The 17,075-nt window shown below is 36.7% G+C and overlaps 1 protein-coding gene across 1 annotated transcript in view; it reads left to right on the top strand.

Moving 5' to 3' along the window:
• The window catches only part of ZFC3H1 (zinc finger C3H1-type containing), a 52,754-nt gene that overhangs the window by 11,381 nt on the left and 24,298 nt on the right, over positions 1 to 17,075 (top strand). Inside the window, exons 2-13 of the mRNA XM_029963511.1 lie at positions 3 to 37; positions 4,825 to 5,244; positions 7,894 to 7,958; positions 8,218 to 8,416; positions 8,608 to 8,834; positions 10,430 to 10,553; positions 12,132 to 12,229; positions 13,187 to 13,390; positions 14,115 to 14,279; positions 15,844 to 15,981; positions 16,372 to 16,490; positions 16,820 to 16,966. Coding sequence (XP_029819371.1) covers positions 3 to 37; positions 4,825 to 5,244; positions 7,894 to 7,958; positions 8,218 to 8,416; positions 8,608 to 8,834; positions 10,430 to 10,553; positions 12,132 to 12,229; positions 13,187 to 13,390; positions 14,115 to 14,279; positions 15,844 to 15,981; positions 16,372 to 16,490; positions 16,820 to 16,966 — 1,941 coding nt within the window. The remainder of the gene's footprint in view (positions 1 to 2; positions 38 to 4,824; positions 5,245 to 7,893; positions 7,959 to 8,217; positions 8,417 to 8,607; positions 8,835 to 10,429; positions 10,554 to 12,131; positions 12,230 to 13,186; positions 13,391 to 14,114; positions 14,280 to 15,843; positions 15,982 to 16,371; positions 16,491 to 16,819; positions 16,967 to 17,075) is intronic.

Here is a 17,075-nt window from a genome sequence, read left to right on the forward strand (position 1 = left end):
AGCAGCCAGGGCTGGAGGGAGCCCTCGCCTCGGAAATGTATCCTTGAGACCTGGGGGGGAGCGGGGGCGGGGAGACGGAGCTGCTACGGTGGGCCTGGGTGTGGCGGTGCCGCGCTACGTGGCCGAATGCTCTGGGAAGGGGACGCGTTTCCCTCCTGCTCTGGGAGGGGGATTCCCGCAGCGATAACGGAGAGGGAGGTTCCCGTGCCAATCCCGGGGGTTGGCTGGGGCAGCCAGCCCTGCTTCTCAAGGCTGCTGGGAATCCGGATTACCGCCGTGACCTGGCTTGCGACTTGGTCGATCGGTCCCGTGTAGGGAAAAAGAAAAAGCGTAGCCTGGGAGGAAGCCTTTGTCGATTGGATCCCGGGCGGTTCCTTTTCTAGCCCGAAGTGGAGATATTGTGAAGCGGGGTCAGTCTTTGGTGCGGCAGTTTTAATGTGTATAATTAGTGTCACAATTGTAAAGCTAAAACCCTGAGCTTGTTAATTCCCCATATTGGGAAATGAAGGATCTACTGTTTTTTTTTTTTCATTTTTGCTTCCTGCCTTTCAGAGATTTAGCTTTAGTCAGTATTAGCTTAGTTGAACTGGGTCTGCACACGCGAAATGTGTTTTATATGGGAGTTCAAAGGAAAGCCATAGTCAACATTCCTTGTAGGATGTTCTCCACTGACTATTCTTAGAGTTGTTTAGGAATAGAGTTCTGATATTTTGTCCTTTTATGAATGCAAATGTTGGGAAAAGCTCCCCAATTTTTTCTTTTTTACTATAGGAAGAAACAGAAAAAGGTGATGCTGAGTGTAGCTTAGGGCAGTTTGGTTACTTGATGTAACTTCATTGTTGCCTAACTGAAAATGTAAACAAGTGTACAAACCACTCAGAGAGATGCTGGTTAAATCCTACTCTCCAGAATTTTACAGTGTTTTATTGTCCTCCATACCAGTAGTCACAGGATGTGTGTTTGCTTGACTGTGCTGGTTGATCCTGGGAGCAGGAGTTTTCCCGACTTGTGGCAGCACTTAAGGCTTTAAAAGCTACTCCTTGGATCCTTGTATTCTTTCAGATACAAGATTATTCATCCATGTAACTTTTTTATTTGTTGAAATGTGGGTGGAATATGTAAACTAGTGATAGAGATGCTTTTATTTAATCTTGCCTGGTACAGTTACAGTATAACTGAAGTCTTCGTTGGAACTCTTCATTTAAGGATGCTATCTCGAGTGGCAGCAAGCGAAGAACTGATTTGCCCAAGGTTGCACAGTAAGATAATTCTAGTGCTGAAAATAGATTTTAAGGCTTGTAATTTGGGATGTTGCTCTGAGTAGCTGAAGTACTCTTTCTGCCTAAAGAGTAATTTTCAGATAATTTTCAGGGCAAATATATCTATTGTCCTAAACAGACCCTGCAATGTTTGTTAATACTGATACAGAATCTCCTTCTCACTTTTAATGAAAACAACTTTTAGAAACTACTAATTCCATTTTCAAACTGAAAGTAGAAAATGAGGAAGTTGGAAGTATTTTTATTCCTGATACTTAAGATGCACTCTTCTGTTTAAACATGGTAAAGAATGTTCTAATATTCTTGCTCTTTAATAAGTGAATATTCAGTTTATGGATCATATAGTTAAAGAAGGCCTATGATTTTCTCTTGATACAGGTTCTTTTCTGTATTTTTCATATCCTTGCCATCTAAAGGAGTCAATATTAAGAATTCCTAAATGTTAAGGTACCTCCGTGTTGCTAATATTAATGGAGTAGGGGTGTAGTTTATTGGAATGTGATTTCGGAAGAGGCTTTCATATCAGCTGGTACAGGGAGGCTCGTGGCCCAGAATTGTATTTGAAGTCCCCTAGGAAAGTAAAATGTTTTAAGAGGCTGAGTCCTGGTTTTGGCCAGGAAAGAGTTAATTTTCTTAGTAGCTGGTATAGTGCTATGTTTTCGATTTAGTACCAGAATAATGTTGGTAACACAGTGATGTTTTAGTTTTTGCTGAGTAGTGCCTACACTAAGTCAAGGGCGTCAGTGTCCTGTGATCTTCCAGCAAGGAGATGCAGAAGAAGCTGGTAGTGAGCAAAACTGAGACCCAAACTTTGCCAAAGTCATGTTCCATACCACAGAATGTCATGCCCAGTGTATAAACTGGCTGGGAGCCACTGGTGTCTGCTTGGGGACGGACTGGGCATCTGTCAGTGGGTAGCGAGCAGTTGTGTTGTGTATCACCTGCCTTTCTTGGGCTTTATTCCGCTTTCTCTTTTTGTTATCTTTCTTTTAATTATAATTTTACTTGGTTTCTATTATTAAACCATTCTGTTTTCAACCCACTTTACCTCAACCCACATTAGCTTTTTCTGAGTCCCCAGTATGGAGGGGAGGGGAGAGTGAGAGTGTGGCTGCGTGATAGTGAGTTACCGGCTGGGATTAAACCAAAATAGTCTGTTAAGACAGAAATTGCTTACTTGCTTTATCCTTGGAACTAGTGCTTTGCACAATGTTTTGTAGGAATATATATGTAAGTGGAGTAAAGGACACAGTGGAACGCTTAAAGAATTCTTAGCTTTTAATAGGCTTTTCTCTTTTAATTCCTGGCAACTTTAACATGAAGCTGTTAGATAATCATTCTGCAGTAATTCTTGCATGGAGAATTGTGGAATTTGAGTCTGAAATATGGAACCAAAACGAGACTTTCTATTTCCATTGAATTGTGAACTCTTAACAGTGTACATTTTTCTTTGTTTCTAACCCCCCAGTTTTCCAGTTTCTTCAGTTAGTCCTTTTTTTTGGTTGTAGGATGATTTTTCTCATGAGTTGATTGAAGCACAATTGTTTTAATATATATATATGCCTCTCTGCCTTTCACAGCACTCCATGGAGTCTTGCATTCTGTGTGTAGAACCACATATAAAAATTTTCTACCTATGCAAACCACAAAATTTCTGGTTAACGTCATTGTGGGAGCCTGAATGATTGTATTATCCTGAGCATGGAAACCATTGCAAAATTTTGTCTTATTACCCAGCTCTAGATGACTTTAGAAGCTATTGAAGGATTTCAATATCAAATAGTAGTTACTTATTTTTATAAATTATATTGTCACTTAATTAGCTTCTGAATTTCCTGTGACTCACAAAATCACTAATATAGCCAGCCTTTTGAAAGTAGAAGTGTGTTGGAAGTGAATTTGACAAATATGCTTATTGCATAATTTGGTGTTATACTGCACACAGCTTTTAGTATTTGCAGCCAAATTATAGAGATTGTTTGATTGCTTTCTGGATTTGATATAGTTTATCTTTGGTAGTTTATCCTTTTTGGGCTGACACATGAGAAAGTATCGTATAACAAAACGTTTGCTGGTATTATGGAAGTTGCTTTTGTAGGATACATATCAAGATTCTTCATACTTGTGTTAGAACTTAACATAGTGAAACATCCAAGTAGTTTGATGCATGTTATGAGCAGAAGACAAATACAAAATTAATTTCCTCAGAATTCAGTATGTCTGATGTGGGAACAAGCTGAGTCAGTCTGCACCTGCATTTAGTTAATTGGAACCAAATTGGATCGACCTTGGCTAAGTGTTTTGACAGAGAAAATGCTGTGTTTCTCGAAGTGGAAAACCACTTAATGGTCTACATGTTTTTCTCATGGTGGGACACAGCCACCACATGATGCAAGTATGAATGTGTGGAATCAAAACACTAGTTTAGGATGATCCTGGGAATTCTGGTTAACTAAAAGACAAGACCAGGTTCTGTTTATAAAAGAATATAAATAAAAGGGAAACGCTGAAAAAGATCTGTGGAGAAATCCCGAAATGAAATTCTGTGTGTGTGTGCAGCCTCGTTTCTTCAGTGCCCATATTTGCCATATCTGACACCTATTTTAGCTTTCAGTTTTAGTCCATTTATTGTTTTAAGGGATGATGTTGATAAAAAAGCATTTTGCGTAACTGGGTCTGAGTCAGCTGTTATCACAGTGAGGTTGATACTGAAAGTTGATTGAGTCAAACCTGGCTTGGTATCCTAAAAGATTTCCTCTGGAGCGTGATTATTTTTCTAGTGTCAGGTTAAGGTGAGAGGAATTGAACCTCTAATATTGAGAACTTTTATTCTGGATACAGTTGCCTAAGAATATTTCCATCGCCTGTATTCGACAGCATGTTGTTAAGAAAGTCTATCCCTTGGGCATGCGTGGACAATCTTTTCTGAGTAATTAGTAATTCCCAATCCTCTCTAGCATTTTTGAATGTTTTGATTGCAAGTCTCTAGTCACTTTTTTAAGTTCCCTGCAGTTGTTGATTGATTCTTCTGTGCTTTTGCTGAGCTAGATTTACTGCAGTGTGTAATTGTGCTATGGCCAGATGTAGCATTTTATGAAAGGATAAAATGAGTAGGAATGAATTTAACTAGTCTTTTTCAGAATGTCAGATGGGGAATCAATACTTGAGTTACAAACACTTGAAGTCTGATGGGTTTGTGTGATAGGGAACAATCTCAGCATTACAGCTGTTGTTTCTGGGAGGATGGTGTGAGCAAAAGGGAAGACTTTTCAGCAATTCATTACCTTCTTGTCTTAAGTAGGATATTTGAAATTGTTGGTTTGAGAAAATGTTTATTTAAGCTGTCAATATGTAATAATGGTTATATGTTTTTCATGCTGTTTGTATTTATAAAGGATATTTTTCAAGCTAGCCTTAAGGTAAAACAAAAATGTAATAGAATGATCTTAATTTACATTTGTCTTAATTTAGTCTTCAGTGGTACTATTGCCACTGTGTTGAGGTTATACATTTCTTGTCTTAAATTTCTTGACCAGTAATTCAGCCAAAACTTTTGGAAGGTCCCCATCTAGAAAGCAGAACTACTCTTCTAAAAATGAAAGCTCTATGGAAGAAAGTTTTGAGGATCTGCTCTTGAAGTATAAGCAGATACAATTAGAACTTGAACACATTAATAAAGATGAAAGACTGGCTTTGAGCAACAGGGAAGAAAATGAACAACAAGATGATGATAAAACAGTGGACACTGAGGACCAAAAAACTGTAGAAAATGACAGTATTAAAACGGATGCTGTAAAAGAAGTACCTCCTGAGGAGAAAAATCCGGTTATGGGCTTTCAGGCATTTGAACTGAAACCTCTCAGACAAAAGCTGCCTACTCCAGCTGAGAGGAGCAGATTAAAAAAAGGCAAAGAAGGAATGAAACAGTCCTTGCAAAAATCTGAAGTTACAGAATCTGGCCAAGGTAAATACTTGTAAAGTTGTTTTAGCTTGTAAAGTTCTATTTGCTTGCTATTATTATCATAGTGTTTATTAGGTGTTGGGGAAAATTTTACTTTATGAAATTGTTAAAATTTCTAAGTTAAAGGTTTAATGTACTTTTGTGTTTTGTAATTCCTTCAATTACATAAACATGATTGGTAGCATGTTTTTCATTTTTTTTTGTTTTAAATAATGTATTTTCTTAGACTGATAGTTTGGCAGAAAGCATGAGGACAAGATTTGAAGGTTTTAATTGCTGTTCACGGTAGAAATCATTGACTTTTCACTGAAAGTTTTACTTCTGCTTTTCCCTTGTTCTTTCTTGCAGAAGCAAAATGTGGTTAATTTTTAGCTGAAAAGAGAACATTTAGAGACCTCTTTTTCTGCATTTCATCTTTGTTTGCTTTCTTTAGTCTTTATAAGATATTTTCACCAGGATTATTTTGATCATTATTGATATCCACGAGTAGTGAAGAAATCATAGGCCAGGAGTAGAAAAGGTTTGTGTAAGAAATGCAGCCAAAGGGTAGAGTAAGTGTCTTGTCAAAGATAGTTCTGGACTGCAGACCAAAGAGTGTAATTGCTCAGATGCATTAACCAGTTCATGAGAAACAAGTGGCTGTGTCCAGCTGACCTGTGGTAGAAGTCCTTGAGCTTACTACTAAGTCTGCAGCAAAATAAGACAGCTGACTTCAGCTCCCTACTCTAAGGCTTCATGTAGTTCTAATAAGTGTTTGCTGTGGTTGAGGGTGGTGGTTGTGGATATCACTTGTCATCTGATGTTAAGTAATTTGTCAGTGTGTGTCAACTGCCAATTTGAGTGGGAAGAGACATAGTGAATGAGTGGATTAAGAGCACTGGTGTGTAATTAGGAATGCGAAGAAAGGTAGGACTAGAGCACTGAAAGTTAGAATGACTTATATGTAACTTCAGAATGAGAATTTGGAAGACAGAACCAATAAAGAAAAGAAGAGAAAACTGATAATTACTAATCAAACCACCTTATTCTAGGTAATTGTTCCCTTTTGTGTGTTTCCTATTAATAAAAAGAAAAAATAATTCTGATATTCTTTAAGAGGTAATATAGTTTTTATTGGCAGACATGAAGAAAACCAATGAATTTTTACCATAGAAGAAGAACTAGTAGCCTACGGGAAGACAACATAGCAGGGCAGGAGTAAAACAGCTATTTGAAAAGCAAAACAGTCTCAGAAAAAAATCCAGCTTCAAAATGTAACAGTACTGAAATTGAGAATACAGTTCATACAATAGTGAAAATAGATGCTATAGTATATATAGATGATATATATGCTATATATATTATATACTATCCTATATGTATATTATATAGATACTTTAATAGATTCATATTAAGAGCATTTAATTTTTGCATGCTGCTCAAATGCATGACATGTGAATGATATGAAAGCAGAGAGATTATGTATGAGTACCTGTTTATGGCAGTGTAATACAACCTTCCAAGGAAAAAATAATCTGATTTGAGTTTTTGCAAATTCACATGTATCAAGTGAATGTATGCTATATGATTATGCATGTTTTGGGAAATCAGCAAAATTTGATTTTCCTGTTATATTTAAATGGTGTACTGGATGTTTCTACAGACCTGTCGCATTTTTTAAGTTTCATTTTTGTTTAGGTGTAATGTCTTGATATGTTTTAAACAGTGCCTTTCTGAGTGTGCCTTTCATAAAATGTTAGGAAGAGTAAAAGCTGTACAGACTGCAAATTTATTTTCTACCAATTTGAATTATGGGAAGGAATCTCTCTTTGAAGAAAGACTAATATAGGAGAAGAACACCAAACGTCCCTAAATGTGTACTTCCTTCCTCTGGTGCATAAAACATATATATCTGTGGTTAAATAAAAATTATGTAATTATATATTTGCCATAAATTATATTAATAATTATTGGCTGTAATAATTATGTAACACTACAATATATACAGCATTTTGTATGTTATATATAAACCAGTATGTTAATATGTGTGTACATACATTACAATAATCAGATGGTTATATTGTGGGGAGTCAAACAAATTAATATGTCAATATCTAAATGTTTAGTTGGATATCGTTACTGTTTACTATTCATTTATATAGGATAACCTTTTTCTGTTTCCATTTGGTGTGAAATGGAGCAAGTGTGTTCTCACTGCAGCTTTGGGCCCTTATATTTAATTCTGCAAAAGAAAGACCAGTTACTCAAAATAGCTGCCAGTGGAATATGAGATGCTCAGGACAGCAGCTGATACAAGATGGTAGTATAAAACAGATGGCAAGAAGTCTTCTTTTTCCCTTCTCTCCAAATCCATTTTTCTCTGCTTCTTGGGGAAGTACCTACCAACCTTAAGGCAGAGAATTATTAAGAAATGACAAATACTGCCTTGAGCTTATGGTGTTATGATGATGTGGATTTCATCAGACATGCCCAGTTTATGGGAATGTTTGTTAATGTGATCTTACATGTACATCTGCTATTCTGTTTTAGACTATGTATCAATTATACTGATAAAATAGGTTTGTATAAATTAAATTTTGCATATCGTTTTAATGTGGCTCTGCCTCTTGAGAAACAGCTTGCTCAAAAGTGTGGTATTTTTATTTTTGAAAGGTACAGAAGACAAAGAACAAACATCAGTGCAAAAGCTTAGCAGTTCGGATGTTACATCTGAAAAGGTAATGAAGTATTCCTGCATAGATGAGGCATGATTGCATTGTGATACTCTGATGCCTTTTTCCAAATGGCAGTCTAAGAAATGTCCCAGTAATAGAAGCAGTTAATTTTTAACAAATGACACTTATTAGTAAAGCAGGATTTTTAAGCCTTCTTTTGATAAGAACATTTGGGAAAGACTTCAAAAGACCTTGTAAAGAAAAAACTATTAAATGATGTTTCTTGACTTTATCTTGTCTTTTCTTCTGTTTTCTTTTCAAGAAGCTGCTTGATGATGAGGAGGAGATGTCTGAGTTGCAACTTAGACTTCTTGCACTTCAGTCTGCTAGTAAAAAATGGCAGCAAAAAGAACAACAGGTGATGAAGGAAAGCAAAGAAAAATTAACAAAAATGAAAAGTGTAACGCAGAAAGTCAAAGCCAGTACAAAAGCACATTCGACGAAAAAACCTAGTGCCACAGGTAATAAGTTTAATGTTACTGATATGGCTGTCAGTGGCATGGCCTCAAAATACCCCCTATTTCTTGAAACCTTGAGCAATGAGCCTTTAGTCGTTTTAAACCCCCATACTTCTACTCAAAACTCTTGAATCTAGGATTAGGTGGAACCAATTAGATAAGGTGGAGTTAATCATGTATCTTTTTACTTAAAGGCAAGCAAGCTGTGAGGAAACAACAGACAAAGACATCAAAGAAGATACAGCAGCAAAAGGAACTAGACAGGCGTCAGAAAGAGGAAGATCAGAGGAAACAAGAAGAAGAAGAAGAGAGAAGAAAGAGAGAAGAAGAAATCAGAAAAATTAGAGACCTCTCAAATCAAGAAGAGCAGTACAATCGATTTATGAAGCTAGTTGGAGGAAAGAGGAGATCAAGAAGCAGGGTAACAAATTTTGTTAGTGTTCAGGTGTTACATTTAGGATTCAGGAATGATTTCTGTCTTGCCCTACCTGGTTCTATGTGTCACCATCCCATCTACATCCTCCCCCTTTTTTCTCTCTGCTGTCCCTACCCCCAGAACAACCAAACCAGAACAACAAAAGAAAAGCTCCAAATATTTCAGTATTTACAGTGTTTTAATCCCATGCTAGATGGGCATTCCCTTTAGGTTTGGAAAATCAGTTGTGTATGAGTTGTACATTTGCAAGTCAATGGTAAAGCGTGTTTCTCCTAGAGACACTTTGGATGTTGTGATCAAGGAGCAGTCTGTAATTTAACACTAACTGATCCATGAAACTTTCTTGTCTCTCTTCTCTTGGATTGCAGGGGTTTTTCCTCCACATTTTCAAACTTTTTCTGTCTATACTTCAGTGGCCTGCTTCTTTTGAAATGTTGTTTGAGGGTTTGGTTTCTTTGTAGTATTTTTTAATAGTAGTATTTCAGTTATTTTGTCAGGGCATAACATATGCTCAGACACAAAAGATAATTAATTACTTTAGACCTGCTACAGGATGACAGACTTCTGTGAAATTTATGAAGTAATAGAGTTACTGCAGTGGTTGTAATGCTGCACTTGTAGGCTGTTCTCATTCTTTCATTTTGAGATTAGCAAAAGGCACTTGATTAACTAATGTTTTGTCTCTAAAACATTGGTACATTACAGAAAAAATGACTGTTTCTTCAGCATTCTTTCAGCATGGAAGCAGTTCAGCTGCTGTAGCTTGATGCTTGAAGTGCTTGGAGCTACTGATGCTGTAAGGAGAAATGAAACAGCATCTAAGAGAATTGGGACTCCCTGTTTGAGGTCATGATATAGAAGAGTGTTTTATTATAAATATTTAATTATAATAATACTGAGTGGAAAATTGAGACTAAAAATGTTTGGCTGTAAACAGTAGGAATTGTAAAAGCTACCTAAGTGTCTCCTGTATGCCTCTGAAAGATAGAAGCTGAGGAATCTACGAAGTCATACTTAGGTGTTCTGCATATATTTGGTGCTGAACATGGATTGGCATCCATATAGTGTTAGGAGTTCTTTAAATAATCTGATTTATGACTTGGCAGTTTTTGAGATTGTCTCAGAGTGGTACATGGCTCCTTGTGGGACAGTAAAAAGATTCTCTACCTGAGAATTGTTTCTCGGAAGTGTAGCTCAAGTGTTTTTGGTAGTTGCCATGACAGATTAACAGAAATAATAAAGCATTTAATTCTCTTGCAGCGTTTCAGAAATATATAACCTTGCCAGTTTACCAAATAAATAATTACCTAATAGGTATTTCAAAATTTCTTCTGTCCATCATAACCCCCTCTCCCCATCATCCTGGAAGAGATCTAGTTTTAAAACTGTTAATTTGTCCAGTCACTACCTGCGATAGATGTGATTAAAAGGTTTGCTCTTTTTGTACAAGAAAAACAAATTGTATTTATAAAGCAATAAAAGACAAAATCGTAAGGGCCTTTTTCCAAAATATACTTCTTAGCGGTTCTGACATAATAATGTAAGACCAGCTAAATAAAATACTTTCTTTGTGTATTTAGTCTTCAGATACGGATTTGAGATGGTCTTTGGATAAGCAGCCTACAGAGAGTGCAGGAGGCATATATCAGTATGATAATTATGATGAAGTTGCTATGGATACAGATAGTGAAACTAACTCACCAGGTAAGACTGATTTACAGTTTTCTTCTGGAGTGATTGGTGAGAATAGGTTAAAAGCAGGAAATAAGCCATTCTTTTAGAAAGAAGGTGTTTGAGATGTCTCAGTTCTAGAACTAACATTTTAAGGTTAATTCTAATTCTGTTTTGTTTTAATGTAGACTTTCTATCTCTGCTGAAGTGGTATTTTTTAAGGTCTGCAGGGTTATACTGTCCTCATTGTAGTGCTGTAGGTTTTATTCTTGTGCACTTCCAAGCAGCTGTTGCAGGAAGTGAGGTTCCAGGCTCTTGCCTGGATAGACAGCAGCTTTGCAAGAAAGGGGGGGGTGTCCCGGTGAACATTGAGTGACATATGGGTCAGCACTATGGCTTTGGGTGATAGAGGCCAACTGTGACTGTGAAGGGTTGGAGGGGGGCTGTTAAACACTGAGACTGTGGCAGCTTTCTGGTTTCACAGTAGGAGAAAGAGAGTGACATACTAGAAAGAGCCTAGCAAAGGACCTTTTTGACTAAGTGAAACTGTTTCAGGCCTGTTTTTCATAGAGTTCATTGTGAGACTGGAGCATTTGGCTGATGGGAAGAAGACCAGGAGAGCTGAATTTGTGTTAAGAAGGCATGGGAAAGCTTTTGCTCCTGTCTTCAACTACTTAGTGGGCAGTTACAGAGAAGGCAGAGCCAGACTCTACAGTGGAGTGGGCAACAGAAGGACTAAGAGCAACACTTAAATTGTAACAAAATAACTTTGGATTAGATATAAGGGAAAACTGCACAGAAGATGGTCACATACTAGAACAGGTTTACTGGAAATGTTGAGGAATCTCCATCCTCAAATATACTTGGAACTTGACAAGTCCCTTAGCAGTCTGACTTTGGGGGCAGCCCTTGTGCTGGGACATATATCTCTTTCAGAAGTCTCTTTCAGCCTAAATTGTTTACTGACTCTTGAGTTTGAGCTGCATTTTAAGGTTTCCGTGTTCCATCTCAACATACGGAGTATTGAGAAAACGTCACTAAGCATACTACTTGGTTGACTACTTTTATTCTCTTGCTTTACATCTTCCACCTTTTTTTTCCTTTTTATTTCTTTTTCTTCTTTCTTGTTAGCCTTCCCCATACGTTACTTTGCTAAAGTACCACACCTGCTACTTTGTGAGCTAAATGAATCTTTTCTTGATAAAGTATCTCAAACTCTAGTTTTATGTTTCAGAATTTATCAGCTGTGCTTTTGGTCTACTTCTGTCCTAGTTTGTATTGTGTTGTATTTTTGGTGGCCAGTAATCAGGAGCCTGAGATAGCTTGTTTTAAAAGGTAAATTCTTGCAAATTAATTCCAATATGAGGGCTAAGTCATTACCTTAGCAGTACTATTTGGCTGTACTTACACATTGTATGTAAAATAGAAAAAGTTCTTTTTATGTACATATATGTAAGAAATAAATGCATTGTACTGTGTCTGGTGTTACCTTTGAAATTGGTGCATAGTGAAAACATTTATCTCCTGCTACATTAAATCAGTTGAAGTATGAGTTGCTGTTTAGTAAATACCCATCAGATTTCTTACACTCAATATTTTTTTTAATTACAGCTTCTTCCCCAGTGCAGCCTCCTTACTTTGAATGTCCAGTAGGATATTTTCCACCTCCAGTACCACCAATTTCTTTGCCACTACCACCTCCAATTCCAGTAAGTAACCTTGAAAGGAGTATGCTTTTGAAAATGTTGATAATTCTCATTTCTGATTTATAATGCTAAAGTTAAGATTAAATTTAGATTCTGTTTTTGATACAGTTCTCTATTTGATGACTCCCTTGAACTGTCTGGTAGACTTACAGTTGCTTTTTTAAAACTTCTTTTTAATCTATTGGCTGATCCAATTCTTGTTTAATGTAAGTTTTCTCTATTGAATTAAATTTTTCTTTTTGTTGTTAGAAGCTGTGCTTTTTCACACAGAAAGCAAAAGTTGTCTGAAGTACATAAGGAAAAAGAATGAATTGGAACTGTTAGCATAAGGCAACTTTACCTCTTATCTCTAGGCCATATGTGTAGATAAGCTTGTTCTCTGACTTCTTGCCTAGAGGGGGGAAAAACCAAAACTATGGCTCATCAGTCTTTTGTTCAGACTTTGTCCTTTTGTCTGTACATTGTCTGTCTTCTCACCCACAGAGTCCACGTGGAAATAGAATTAGTGTGGGGGTTTTTTTCCCACCAATTTTCTTCGCTGAATGATTGTTACTCTTCTTAGTAAAGCAGTAGAAAGTTGCCATTCCCTCTCATGACAGCTTCTGAATTTTTGACCAAGGGAAACTAATTTTGTTAGCTAAGAGAAATTCATAAAACTGGTTGAAGACTGCTGGTCAACTATATTTGTGTGGCTAGACTCTCTCTGGTTCAGAAGTCTTATTTAGTTTGTATGTCTCCACAGCTTCCACTATCCAGATGTAACCTTGTTGTTTCCATTAACTTATGTGAGTAATTGTTTAGTGGCAGCCTTTGACTGTGATCTAAATGCAGTTTGAATTTTAATTAAACTGTCACAGTTTGTTACTTCTAAACCATGAAACAATTTAAGTCTCAAACTCTGTTAAGTAATCATAAAGCAGTAGTAATTTTCATGTTTCAAACCCTTGTTTTACTTCCCAGCCTGTACCGTCTTTGAGCCATCTCTACATGGAGGGTATTCCTTGTGTTTCTCTTGAGACGCCTCCACCTCTTCCCCCCCTTCCCCCTGAAGAACCTGAACAGCCACCAAAACCTCCATTTGCTGATGAGGAAGAGGAAGAAGAGATGCTCCTAAGAGAAGAATTACTCAAGTCTCTAGCCAACAAACGTGCTTTCAGAGCTGAGGTACTTCTTTGGTTTTTGAATGTAAGCCTCTAGATGGCAGTCGTAACCAAAACTTAAATGTGACTTGCTGATTGAGGATTACAGGGGTTTTATGCTGCCTTTCTCATCACTTTAAAAAAGAAATCAACAAAAATGTCTCTGAATTTCCATCACCCTCTGACCCCTAAAATAAACTGAAACAAAAGCTACCCTGGAACATCCTTTGAATTGTAAATTGTAGCTTGCTGTTTATTTCTGAAGAGATTATGAAACTTCAAGGTGCTGAAAATTGAGTAAGTTCAGGTCTATGGGGATTTTCTGCTAGAAAATGTTTATTATTTGTCAACTGCTCATTAGAAAGCAAGACAAGTAAGTTTATTTTAGACTTCTAGCAAGAGGAGTTAGGAGAAGTTAGCTGGTTTTGGGGTTTTTTTTTTGTTGTTTTGGGGATTTTTTTTGGAGTGAGAAGCAAAGTTTGTGGTTTTGAAAGTATACATTGGTTTTGACCTTATTAAAAGGTTGTGATCTTTTGCAACTGACCTGCGAATAACTGGCATGCTCTTGTGTGCCTTTTTGATATTACCGCAGAATTGCAATGTTTGTCTAATACATTTGGGTAGTCTGCCTAAATCTCAATTTCAAATTCCAGGGCATATATGAAAGAGTCTCATTTATACTGACATCTTTTTAAATAACTGTGTTTGGTGTGTATTTTTAAGACTGTATTTTTGATTTACTTTTTTAGGAAACATCAAGTAACAGTGGTCCACCTTCCCCTCCTGTTCCAGATAACTTACAGTCCGTGCCAAGAAGCAATCTGTCTGCTGTCAGTATTAATACTGTGTCTCAACCACGGGTGCAAAATACAAAGTTTGTTAGAGTACCAAGGCTTCCACGAGCGGTGATCACAGTAAGGAAATACTGGTGCTTTCTACTAATAAGACTGTGAGTTGAAGGTGACCTCACTTCAGGTGAACAGCAAGTTCAGACTTAGATATTCTAGTGATACGACACAGAAAAGTGGAGCTTCAGTTAAATGTTTGAATTATTAGCAACTTAGGTAATCCATATGCTCTTCTGGAAAGAATTTGACACTGAAGCAAGAATTTATAGCTTAAGAGAGCATCAAAACACACCAGCATGCAGTGAACTAAAAGATCATAAATACAGTTCTCTTACTTTCTTTTCCAGATTAGCACAGACGCTGTTGCCAAAGAAGATGTAGCCTTGCTCTTTCTCATGCTCCTGGCTATCTTTGCTCTTTGTCCTGCTCTCTTCTTTGAAAGTGGGGTCTGGGGCATCAGTGCCACTGCTTGATTATTTAACATGCAAAACTGGTTAGAAAGCTAACCTTATGTGGGAAAAAGTATTTTCCCTTTAGGGGGAGTTTTTTCAGTGAGCAGTGTTAGCATGTCTGAGTGTGGATGGATGAGAATATTTGTGAGGAGTGGACCAGTGCCTTGTTCTGTCTTCTTGCACCAACATAAACTGAGATTTCACCTACCTGTCCTATTGTCGTGCAAAAATGATGCAGCTCTACTACATTTAGAAGTAGTAAATATGACTCATATTTTAAGAATTGTCCAGAAAGAGAATATCAAAAAGAACTGAATGTGGAAATTGAGTATTTTTCATTTTAAGAAGCAGGTTTTTTTTGATAGGGTTAATGTTTTAAAAACCACTTAGAGCTTTGAAGAGGTTCTGTCCTGAGGTAAAGGTTAAATGTATAACTAGAGTTGTCCAGACCTACAGTGGGAGATGTGAGAAGAGCGGTCCTGGAAATGCGAAATAAGTTGTTTTTTTCCAAGCTGTAATTCCAGAGCATTTGAGGTTAATCTAAATTGTCTGCTTGTTTCTGCATCTTTCTTTGTGCTGGAATTGGCAGTTATCTGATCTTCAGTGAGTGTTTTAAGTTAGTGATTTTGGCAAAAAGTGATTAATTTTGTTTCATCTGTTCTTTACATACTATTGCTGTTCTACCAATTAAACTGTCTCACTGTAAGGTCAGCTAAGTACAGCTATGGGACAAGAGGCATCACAACTGTGTAGCAGAGAGATGAGGGAATTTTGGTATGTCTGCCACATTTCTAATGCAGATTTGATTGATTGTTACCTCTCAGTTATTTGAGAAAATTTCTTGCAAATGACAGATGATGAGTTTAATTACAATTGAAATAATTCAATGAGTATAGGAGTTAGAAATTTGAGATTTGTATGCTATGTCCATGGAGATGTAAGTATGCTGCAGATACTTGGGAATAGGTTTGGCACTTTCATCGTAGTGCCAAAAATGCGTACAGTATTACTTTCTTGTAGTGGAGATGTACAAATGCTTATTTTTTTTCTTATGTGGAATTGATGTGCCATAACAAAAGGAGTTAACCTCCTTTTTGTCTTCTAGTAAATATGTCCTCAGTTATACCTGTACCTCTAACTTTTTCTTCTTTCTATAAAACTTTACATTCTCCCAACAGCTTCCAAAACACAAGTCTGTTGTGGTTACCTTAAATGACTCAGATGATAGTGAGTCTGATGGAGAGCCATCTAACTCAACTAGCAGTGTGTTTGGAGGACTAGAATCTATGATAAAGGAAGCAAGGAGAAATGTTGAGGTAAACACTATCAGCGTTTTAATAAGTTTATTTGGTAATGATTGTGCTTTGTAATTTGGTCAAGAAATACTAGATTACATCAGAAGTGGGCAAGAGTGAGTATATTACTTGTGTCTGGACAATTACATTGTAATTTGGATTGCACAAGCTAATCAAAATAATTTTTTGTTGGATGGCATCCTGGAGGTAGAATTTGTAATATATTTTGGTTTGATTTTTTTTTTTTCAATTAAAATTCAGTGCATCCTTAAGCAAAAAGTACGACCTGAAAGATCTTACTAGCCTTGCACAGTTTTAGGTTTGTGCTGAAATGTCTCTTAAAAATGCTAGTTTGTAGCTGTATTTTAAAAACCAATGTGACTGGTATTGGCTTGAATCTCATTGTAACAGGCATCAAAAATCAAAGCCCCTCCAAAATCGGAAAAAGAAAATGATCCAATGAGAACTCCAGAGGCTCTACCAGAAGATAAGAAGATAGAATACAGACTTCTAAAAGAAGAGATTGCCAGGTACAACTGAGTTTAATTGTTAGTGTAAAATGTGTATTATTGGTAGCCCTTTACTAGTTTATGTTTGTAATTGGAAGGAAAATCTGAGTTTGAAAACCTTCAGGTTTTTCTCTCATGCAATTTTTAGTAGGACAACATAGAAGTCTAAAGAAAATCCTTGTTATGAACTGACTTAAAGTAATTGATTGCAGTTGTGGAAAGTACTTTTTCTTTTAACTTTAAATCTTGTTCTGCTACTCTTTTTGAAGATTTTTAGAATTATTGGGAGTACACATCAAAATGAGTGTTGAAGCTACTGAAAATCTTTGCTTTTAACATTTCTGTTTCAGTCGTGAGAAGCAGCGCTTAATTAAGTCTGATCCACTGAGGAATAATTCATCCCCTGCAAATTCTGATGGTGAAGTTGATGGAATTGGGAGAATAGCAGTAGTGACAAAACAAGTCACAGAAGCAGAAGCAAAGCTGAAGAAAAACAGGTGTGTATTTCTCTGTCATAAGTCCTACCTTCTTTACTTAGCAGGATGGAAATAGTAAGTAATGTTTTTTAACGTCCAACATTTAAAGTACAGCAAATGTTCAGTTTCC

Source organism: Manacus vitellinus, unplaced genomic scaffold (genome assembly GCF_001715985.3).
Source record: "Manacus vitellinus isolate BGI_N305 unplaced genomic scaffold, ASM171598v3 scaffold_5_pilon, whole genome shotgun sequence".
NCBI lineage: Eukaryota > Metazoa > Chordata > Aves > Passeriformes > Pipridae > Manacus > Manacus vitellinus.